Raw genomic sequence first — 11,225 nt, 5'->3', positions numbered from 1 at the left:
TATAGGTTTTAGGTCTTAGGGTTGGGTTAATGTGTATTGGGTATTGGGCTTAATGAGCTAATTCGAATTGGCTCTAAGCCTCTTAAAATTGTGGTCTAACACCTTAATTAATTCCCTTTAATATAAGATAAAAATACTACACAATGCAAAAACTAATCCTAATTAATTAAACTAAACTATATTAAAATATGAAACTATTTTTTGTATTTTCAAGATTATATAAAGATAAAATAAGGTACTATTTTTGTATATATTTTTTTATTTAAATTTATGAAAGATACATAACCTAAAATATTTTTTTGTAATTTTTATTTTTGTGACGAAATAAAGTAAAAGAGTCAAAATTAGTTGAAATAGCAATATTAGGCCTAAACTAAATATTTACATGCTAAAATATAAAAAATCTTGGGGAGGGTCAAAAATCACATGTCTATAATGACTATGGCAAAATTAGAGAACTAAAGTAGGAATTTGTGCAAGTACGTCACTACTGAAGTAACGAAAGACTTAACGCAGAAAAAGAAGGGTAACTACTTAGAATGGGGGGATCTCCAAAAAAGCAGAAATAACCCTATATATGGAAAAACAACATCATCGTCTGTCCCGAGGTGGTACCCAATCTCGAGGACCTCCACCAAAGAGAAGTTAGGCTCTAAAAGGCCGATGACATCATCGCCAGTCCCAAGGTGGTACCCGACCTCGAGGACCTCCATCAAAAAAGAAGTTAGGCCCTAAAAAGGCAACAACATCATTGTCAATCCCAAGGTGGTACCGACCTTGGGGATCTCCATCAAAAGAGAAGTTAGGCCCTAAAAAGCCAACGACATCATCGCCAGTTCCGAGGTGGTACCCGACCTCGAGGACCTCCATCCGGAAAATGTTAGGCTCCAAGAAGTCAATGACATCATTACAAGTCTCGAGGTGGTACCCGACCTCGACGACTTTCGTCAAGAAAGGAGTTTGGCTCCAAGGAAATAAGCATTCAAGCTCCACCCCCATGGGCTTGATCCCAGGGTGCCATCTGAATTCGGGTAGACCCTCATTCGGGATCTACCTACAACACCTTAGGTCTATCTATGCTAAGTTCAAAGCAGGTTTCCAGGTGGCCAGGGTTTGAACGAACCTCCATTCGGGGAATGCTCTCGAAAGCTCAAAGGCAGTCCCTATCCTCGAAACTCCGAGCAAATTTCCCCTCAAAGACTACTGCAGGTCCTAGGTGATAAATCATGGTCTCAAAGCTCGAAGTGTTACTTTCATTCAACTCAAAGTAAGGGTCCCGACGACCCGAGTTTATCGGTTCATGCTCGGTCTAAGGAACGACGAAGGGTTCCACGGGAGGTCGTATTAATCAATCAAAGGTCAGAAAAAACACTCGCATCTGGGTTCGATATTGGCAGTAGCCGATAGAGTCACTCGACGACAATATCTTCAACTGCCACCTCCTATGGGGTTTCATCTCGACCCTCCAGAATAATATCTTCGAGGGCGAAGATGAAGAAGAGGAAAGTGGGAAGATGAAGAAGAGGAAAGTGACGCAGAAAAAGCAAAAAAAAAGAGACATAGCCCGTCGAAGCCAGAGGTTGAAGATTCGGCGGGCTCCCTACTTGCACGGGTGTTCCGGGTCCACCTTATGGGACATTGTGTCGTGCAAGTCTAATGGTCGGTTGTGCCATTTTATCCCTTGGAAAACAAAGAGGATGAAGTGCCACACCAGGCCAAGGTAGGAGAGTGAGCAGCGGTGTATAGTCCGAACGCTCTCCCAAGCAGTGGTGTAGAGTCCAAACGTCCTCCTAAGTCGGAAGAAGTTAGCCCCCTATCTCGTCACAATGAACCGACGATGACGGCAGTAACAACCGTAACAACAACAACAAGAAGAAGATAGTATAATCTCGCTCGGCAAAGAAAAGCCCAGGCAAAAGGCCATGGCGTGGCTGATGCAAACGTCACCATAAGACCTTAATGCCATAGACCCCAAACATGGTGGGTAGCAATGGAGGAGGATAGTAGGAAGAAAGGGATGGAAAGGTGTTGAAAGGCGCTTGGATAAAAAGATAGTACTGGAAAGCCCCATTTATAGGGGGTGATAGTATGGCCAACAACGCCATCAATGCCTTTGAAGGACGGATTAACAGGCGCAATCAATGCGTCATTGGAAACTCGATCGACGGCGATACTGTCACTTTGGAGAATGGGAATCGGCAACGCATTGAATGACGCTGAAAAGACAAGTCCATGGGATGTCCCGGTTATCGTAAAGGCTTATGTCATAAGTATGATATCATCAACGCGACATCATCGCGAGAAGTCCGAAGAGTTGAATGTCAAAATCATTTTTTGTCGCTCCTCTCTAAGAAACGTGGGGACTATCCGTATACGGTGAAATCGGAGGGTTCGATTTCTCGTCATCGAGGAACCTTAGAAGATCATCTCGAAGCCTCGAGACTACAAGGCTATGGTCGAGTTTCCTCCCTCGAGGTTCGTCGACACCCGACCTTGGGACAATGTTGACCACGGCTATGGTAGAAATGGGGAGTTCCCAAGGCGTGAAGCTAGAGCCGACAAAACCTGTCAGGCTAGTCTGAGATTGTATCGTAGCATTAGCTAAATGTCTCATCTCCATATCTTTGTAATAAATACACTTGTACTATGTTGGGATTCCCTCTCTTATATAAAGGGGATCCTTGTCATTTTGTAAACCCCCGTTACTTCAGTTGCTCCACATGAAATATACAAGAACATTCTCTATGCTCTCTAACATGTTCTCTTGATATTATTGCTTCCATTTACTATCTTCATTATTGTTCATCATTTATTGCTTATCATTGGCCATAAAGAGCCTTCGTTGATTTTATTAGAACTGTTAGTCATACTTTGACCACCTTCGATAGCTCTCAGCCGAGCTCCGGAATCTACCTCGAGGCCCCCGAATTGACAAGCTCGAGGCTCCGATAATTAACCTATCGGTTTGGTTATCACCTTATCCTTACTCTCATTTCATCTCTAAGTATCACATACACGACATCAATTGCTTAACAACTAGCATAAAAATAAATAACGTATTTTTAAAGTTTCATAATCAAATTTAATTGTTATTACCATTTTCACAGTAAACAATATTTAATATGAGAAGAATTATACTTAATTTGAAGTCTTGAAGCTCTTCCTGTGAGAGCAGAGAAATGCAAGTACTAATAAACAACCAAATTGCATACTTCTAGGCTGAGTCCGAATATAACTAGTTGGATTGTTCCATATTAGTTGAAGGGACGGTATGTTGATCTTTATATGGTTTTGGGTGATTTGCATATGATGAGCTAACTTTAGATTGTCCCCTATCGATTGAAGGAATGAATTATTATTTCCTTCTATATATTATTCGTTTTTGATAATATTCACCCATGAGCTAATTATTGGGATTAAGTTAAATCCAAATTCTAATTTCTTATTAAAATTTGCTGTTTTTCTTTCTTTTTAATGGCATTTAATAAAAACATAAGAGATAATTTTAAAATATAGGAGTATTTGTGTCATCAAAGCCAAGCATTCACCGAGTGAATGGGCAGAGATACAGAAGTGCAATTTCCGATTCAAATTAAAGAAAGTTGCACAGTCGAGAAACAGACAGTGTTGCTGAGAAGTAAGAAAGCACAGAGCCGGTCATTTACGTGCGTCTTTATCAGTCTCATTAATTGCCACAATCAAACTCTACTGCCCTTCCCGCTGACAATATTGTTGAAACCATTTCACCTAAAAGGAAAAACAAAAAGATTTCGTATTCATAAGATGGAAATAATTTGTTTTTGAGATATTCCAACTTTTATCATAATCATTTAATACACTTAAAAGATGCTCTTAAAATTACACATATTTTTAACAAATCTAAGGGTAATTTTGTCATATTATTTAAAGATCGACTTTTCAGCAATTTTTTATCAAACATATCCACATATTGTTACAGATTAAATACTTTTATCTAAACATGTATTTTGTTACTCATAACATCAATGTCAGCACATATGCACGTAAGTTATTCCCTCCGGTCCGCGATAAGTGATTTTTTAGTCTTTCAACTTTGGTCCAAATTATGGAGTAAGTGATTCTTTTAAAAGCTGGGAAGATATTAATTTTTTTCTAGCTTTGTCTAATAAATAATTTAAACAAATTTCTAATGTGTATTAACGAGTGAGAAGTGAGAACAGATAATTAAGTAACTTTCTTAATTAACGTTATTAAGTAATGGGTATGCAAAAAACCTTAAAAATTAATTATTGTAGGTGGAAGGGATTAGGGAGTATTTACAGTTAGCTAACCCAAATTGACTCATGTTTATTAACCTTCAACACGGGGTAGTTAGAAATATTGCCAAAGCACGTACATTCACTTCACCTCGTACGATTATCACACATCAGTACATCACATACTTCAAATAATCTGTAAAATTATTCTTTTAAGATATCCCATAAAAAGTACTCCCTCTTTTCCCTGTGAAACGTTCTTTTTGGTCCACTCCGAAAAGAATATTTTTTTTTTAAATTTGGTAATAATTTAACTTAAACTTATAATTTTACCCGTAATGAGAAGCTTTTATAACCATACAAATACTTTGGGGCTTTTTTGAACTTGTTTAGGAACACAAACTTCAAAAGTCTTCATTTTTTCTTAAACTACGTGCACAATTAAATAAGTTCAAATAAATTGGAACCGAGGGAGTATATTTCATGAAAAAAAGTATTTTCCTCATGTTAATACTATATGCTTTTTCCTTCGCCATTAATGATACCAACAAACTCCTGCCAAAGGATCCTCTTTCCCACCCAATTCACTTGTATAAAAAGTTAATATGCTTCACTCAAATCCCCATAACCTTAACTAAATCACCAAAAAAAAAAAAAAAGAATGGAAGCTCACAGCTTCAATATTCCATGGCTGATACTAATTCTTGTCCAATTCTTACTACTAATCACTACTTCTTTAGCAGGAAAAGTTCCAGCAATTATAGTATTCGGCGACTCCTCCGTTGATGCTGGCAATAACAACCAGATTTCCACTCTTCTTAAGAGCAATTTCGAGCCATATGGCCGTGACTTTTATGACAAAAGACCAACGGGAAGGTTCTGCAATGGACGTATTCCACCAGATTTTATATCAGAGGCTTTTGGTTTGAGGCCATTTGTGCCAGCTTATTTGGATCCCATGTATAAAATATCTGATTTTGCTGGTGGTGTTTGCTTTGCTTCTGCTGGTACTGGTTATGATAATGCTACTTCTGATGTTCTTGTAAGCTCTCATTCTTTCTACTACTCCCTCCGTTTCAATTTATGTGAACATGTTTGACTGTACACGGAGTTTAAGAAAAAATGAATACTTTTGGAATTTGGGTTCGTAAACAAGTCAAAAAGGACCCAGAGTATTTGTGTGGTTATAAAAACTTCTAATTAATGGTAGAATTGTAAGTTTAAGCTAAGCTAAATTGTTATCCAATTTAGAAAAAAGTCATTCTTTTTGAAATGGACAAAAAAAGAAATAAGTTGACATAAATTAGAACAGAGGAGTAATTACTACTCCATTCTTACTCCTATTATTCCCTCATCTTAATTAATTATTGAGGTAATATTTAATTTGATTGGTCAAGAAATTCAAAAAAGAAATTAAATAAATATTTTGTAGCTATTACATAGTACTAAGTTATTAAGGGTAAATAATTTAATGTTAAATTGTTGAGTGCCACATAAAACAGAACAAAGAGAATAATATTTATTTTGTTCAAATTTAATTTATATACACACTGGCAGTGTGCAAGATTACTAATCAGTTTATTTTAATTTGTTGTAGCATATCTTATTTTCAAGTTATCAATTCTACTTTTGTAGACAATAATGTAATCATTTAAATATTACTCTGATCGGCATAAGTTAATCATAATGTTTCTACGAGGCATAAAACATTTTTATCTAGGGGAGTTAGAGAGAGCTAGAGGGTGAGGTACGGATCCGACCGTACCTAATAATTTTGATTTAAATTCTATAAATTATTTTAAAAAATTCATCTAATATATACTAAAACTTATTATTACTCTATAGAAATCAGTAACTTAAATGAGTAAAATTAGAGCTCACAAACTTCAAATTTTAATGAACTCTTGGATATTTTTTTTTGGAAAAAATAATACTGATAAGTTGTTAGTTGGGTGGACGGGGCATTCGTCAGCCACTCTCGTGCGCACACGAGGTTGCTTTAAATAAAAGGAAAAGAAAAGGCCTTGTTTTTATTAAAGTCGAAAACCGTTGCTCCGAATTGAATATTCGTGTTTGTCGATGGAACATAGCGTCCATTACAAATTTACAATATATTTATTTTCCACATAAGTAGGTGAGTGCGTACATATTTCGTTGAGTTTGTAGTACTTCTTGATACATATGTTAAAATATTATTTTGAAAGAAAAGTGGTAGACGTTTAGCATATCAACAGAAAGTAAAGTTTTGGAGTATTATTATTAGCTCTGATCTGCTCTTTGGGAATGATAAACTGATAAAATAATTCTTTGAGCACGGAAAAAACTTACGCCCGCACCCCAAATCTTTGCACCAAATTTAATTAATTTAACACATAGAAGAGAATATTAAACTATTAAAACAAGTTTTTCTTATGGGCCGGGTAATATAATATAACAATTTAGTTTTTTATTTAAGCTTAATATTTATTTTCATAGTTTATGGAGTAATATTCATTTCATTTTTTAAATTTAATAATTTAATCTTGAATCTGCTTTTTTGATAAATTTCTATAATTACCAATTAAAAGTTTACGTAAAAAACAATTGCATGTGTCATATATCTATAGGTGTATTGCAAGCACTAGGTGTGACTTGTGAGTATGTTTTATTTTGAAATTAATACCATATGCAACAACATGTTAAAACTAAATTACCTGCATGTGCATTGCATGCATTTTACCAATAAGTAATTACCGAATTACAACACAACTATATATATATATATATATATGTCAAGAGTTTAATTAAGTTATATACACTGTCAGTCTAAAAGAATTTTACACCATTAGGACATTTATATGGTGTAGCCGGTAATTTTTATGACACCATTTTAAGTAGGCTTACCTGCATATTTCCTTTGGGTGACATGATAGAGTGTAATAAGTTCTTTACACTAACAATGTATATAACTTAAATCGATATATTAATAGTATAATTCTTTTATGGGTAAAATATTTGATTGGCTCCAATTTTTCCTTTTCACAGAATGTTTTACCCCTGTGGAAAGAAGTAGAAAACTACAAGGATTATCAAAAGAAACTAGAAGCATATGCAGGCACCAGAAAAGCCAAATACATAATAGAGGAATCCCTGTATCTTGTCAGCATGGGAACAAACGATTTCTTGGAAAATTATTATTCAATGCAAAGCAAACGTGCATCTCAATACACAATAGAACAATTTCAGGTCTTCCTTCTTGACCTTGCAGAAAAGTTCGTCAAGCAAATTTATGATTTAGGAGCTAGGAAAATTTCCTTAACTGGACTTCCTCCTATGGGTTGTTTACCTTTGGAAAGAGCAACTAATTATATAAGAGGAAGTGGAGATGGTTGCAATGAGAAATATAACGAAGTGGCTCTACATTTTAATGTGATGTTGAAGGGTTTGGTTCAGAAGTTAAATGAGGAGCTTCCTGGGATTAGAGTTGTTTTTTCTGACGCTTATGATCTCTTGCTTCAAATGATCAAAAATCCTTCCTCATTTGGTAAGTTTTTTCTTTCAACTCCGATCCTCTTTTATTTATCCATTTTTTCGTTAAATAATTGACTCATAAAATTAGGTTAACTTTCTAACTTTTACATGTCAAGATTTTCGGGAAAAAAACTAAAAATAGCCAGATTTACAAGTGGGAATTAAAAAATAGCCACAACTTCAAATCTAATGAAATTTAGCCATTTTTTCATGTAAAGATAAAATCTGAACAAAAACATCCTTAAAAATCTGGAAAAATTCCAGCATAATATGCTGGAGTTCGAATTTTTTTACATATGAGATTCTAACATAGTATGCTGGAATTTCATAATGTACTGGAATTGCAACATTATATATGCTGGAAGTTTAAATGCAGGAGTTTCATAATCCAACATATTATGCTGGAACTTTTCGTGTGCAAGAGTTCCAACATATTATGTAGGAAGTTTTTACGCACAAACTCGATAATCCAGCATATTATGCTGGAATTTTTCATGTTTCAGCAAAACAGTGATTATTTTTCAATGACTTTGCAAATGCTGGCTATTTTTCGATTACCAGTCCAAAAACTGCTAGCCCGTGCTATTTTCATAAGATTTTCCCATATTCACCCCCAATTATAACAATAATATAAGATCATGAGAGTGTTCATTATTGTTGTTTTTTCCCTACTCGTTTCAATTATATATTGAAGTGGGCGATAAATACTTTTAAGCTTAATTAATTGGACCTTCCAATTCTTGTTGCCTAAGTAATAATGCATTGCTCCTATAAGTAGCTAAATCCTTCAAATCATATTGTATTCCGCTGAGGCAATATTTTATTGTCACAATCGTTCTTCCACAAATAAGTAATTTCTACCTAGCTACTCATAATAAAAAATTTACTAAGTACTACGTATCTTCTAGTTCCTAAAAGGTCTTAAGGTAATTCTTCATTTCTTCCAAAGGAGCCACCTTTTTCAATATATATAATTCTCTCAATTCTAGTTTATGTGATAAATTTTCTTTTAATTCTTTTCAAAAGAATGACACTTTTCATAATATGTAAATAATGTAATTTAAATTTCTCATTTTATTTTAGTAATTTAAGTTTTTATGGTCACACAAATGTAAGGACATATTTATTAGTACCATTTATCAAAGTATCCTCTCTCTTTATTTCTTAAACTTTGTACGAGTCAAACTATGCCATAAAATTTGAAAAGAATGGAGATATACATTTCTTTGGATTGATGACTTGAAGGTCTTTTATTTATTTTTTATTATTATTTTTTTGCTTGACGGTCTTCAATTCTCATGATCTCTCTATATGTAAATATGATATTCTTGGGGTCATTTCCTAATTAATTAGCTCCCTTTTTACTTGCAAATCAGGATTTGAGGTGGCAGGTATAGCATGTTGTGGCACAGGATTATTTGAAATGAGTTACTTGTGTGATAAGTTAAATCCATTTACATGCACAGACGCAAACAAGTACGTGTTTTGGGACTCTTTCCATCTCACTGAGAAAACAAACCTCATTATCACCAATTTCTTGATGAAAAATGTCCTTGCTGAATTTTTGTAGTTCAACAATTTGAAATTCATATCAAGGATTTTGTACCTATGTAGATTTTCGGAGCATTATTTATACGTTTTCTTGCTTTTCATTAATTAGTTTATTTTTCTAGAATATTGTGTAATGTCCAGAGTTTGAAAAAAAATATATTTGTATATATATTAGTCATCTCAATCAGGTGATGATATCTGTACCTTTCGTTTTCGACACGTTAAGTAATGTAATCTGTCTTAGACACTTGATTGTCTTATTTGTATTTTAAAGATTTTTATTCCTTCGTTTAAAGATTTTACTATAAGTTATTCTGGTTTTCTTAGCCAATTTTTTCTCGTTGAAGTACATTAAGATTTAGGCTCTCAAAATAGTCAAATATTTCCCATAGATTGTAACTTGTTTGAGAAAATGCTATTGTTTCTTATCCAATAAGAATCATATTTTTGGGAACTCCAATTTTTTTTCAAGACTCCACAATAATATGTCGATAGATATATCATCTAAACAATCAAAATGCTTTGAGAAATCCAATCAAGTGAGTATAGTTTTTGTTAACTGTAACTTACCTCTGAGTTTACTTCAAATGTTAGAAACAAGATTAAAAAAAATGTAGTCTCACTTAATTCAACGTAATATTGAAAACTCTGCTAAATTCTAACTAGCTTGAAAAGTATTGCACTTGTGTTTTAGTCCCGATCTGGAAAGATGTTATTTTTTTGTTGGAAATAAACATCATCATAAAGGATTATAATTGTGGAAAATCTAAAGTCTAACCTTTCATTGTCATAATGTCACATTCTCAATTAACTTTATTTATAGCAAAGGATGCCCTCACATTGTCGTGTATTTTAGGGACAGATTACCTAATCTTTTGGGCTATTTAGTTTTTACAGTTGCGGCCGAACTCATGGCTTTTATTTTCATTAATTGTACGGCCAATTAATTAATGCAGTATATGATAACTTAATGGATTAAGTTGATAACTTAATGGATTAAGTTATATGCAATAATTTTGTAAATAGTTTTTACATTATTAGTGTGTTTTTATCATACTAGCAAGTTATTTTCTTTACTTTTTAAGTTTCCAAATTAAGTTTATTAGTAACAAATATTTATTGCTGTAGGTTACTTCAACCTGATAGTATAAATATGTATGCAATACTGCACAAAACTTAACTTCTAATTTAATATCGAAGAAAAGTTTAAAACACGCACACACAAACGTATACAAACAGAGACAGAGCAAAGATTTGAACCTTACGAGTTTAGGATCAGATTCTAAAACTTTTAAGTTATTAAGTTCTAAATTAATAATTTTTATATATTTAATTAATTTTACTTAATTAAATATATAATTTTCATTAAACTACTGAGTTCGACCGAACTCGCAGCTCCTATTCCCCTTCCGTTCCCGTCCACATGCTATTACGTGTGCTACAAAATCCATAACTCTTGACTTTATATGTGTTTAAAGTAGGTTTCTAACATCCACGAAACTTCCAAAAAAGTATCTGCCAAATTCACTTAATTGTGAGTTGCCAAAAAAAAAAGTAAATGATTTTGTCTTTTATAAGTTGTATTCGCTCTGGTTCAGTGCTTCTAATGTGGTAAACTATGAGGGCAACAAAGACAGTATCTGGACAACAAGGCCATGGCACTAATCTTAACCTTTTCTTTTAAGGGTTGTTTGGTTTGAAGATGAGTTATACTGGGATTAGTTACATTGAGATTACTTATTCTAATATTATTTTTATTGATTGTTTGATGTGTTGTATTTATTTTGGGATTGACAATTTTAGTAATTTATCCTGGGATTACTATTCTACCCTCTAGCAGGTGTAAGTTATTTCGGTACTATTTTTAATCATGGAATAACTTATCCCATGATTAGTGATCAAACAATGAATAAGGCGATATTATCTCAA

General features: G+C 33.6%; 1 protein-coding gene across 1 annotated transcript; it reads left to right on the top strand.

Moving 5' to 3' along the window:
• Window positions 1-4,859: 4,859 nt before the first annotated feature.
• LOC104248384 (GDSL esterase/lipase At2g04570-like) lies at window positions 4,860-9,608 on the top strand. The gene is made up of 3 exons (XM_009804636.2): window positions 4,860-5,277; window positions 7,260-7,758; window positions 9,122-9,608. The coding sequence occupies exons 1-3, from the start codon at window positions 4,897-4,899 to the stop codon at window positions 9,313-9,315; spliced, it is 1,074 nt and encodes a 357-aa protein (XP_009802938.1). The 5' UTR covers window positions 4,860-4,896; the 3' UTR covers window positions 9,316-9,608.
• The last annotated feature ends 1,617 nt before the right edge of the window (window positions 9,609-11,225 follow it).

The sequence above is a fragment of the Nicotiana sylvestris genome, chromosome 5 (genome assembly GCF_000393655.2).
Source record: "Nicotiana sylvestris chromosome 5, ASM39365v2, whole genome shotgun sequence".
Lineage (NCBI taxonomy): Eukaryota > Viridiplantae > Streptophyta > Magnoliopsida > Solanales > Solanaceae > Nicotiana > Nicotiana sylvestris.
Note: the sequence above shows the minus strand (reverse complement) of the source record. Positions and strands in the feature narration are given on the sequence as shown.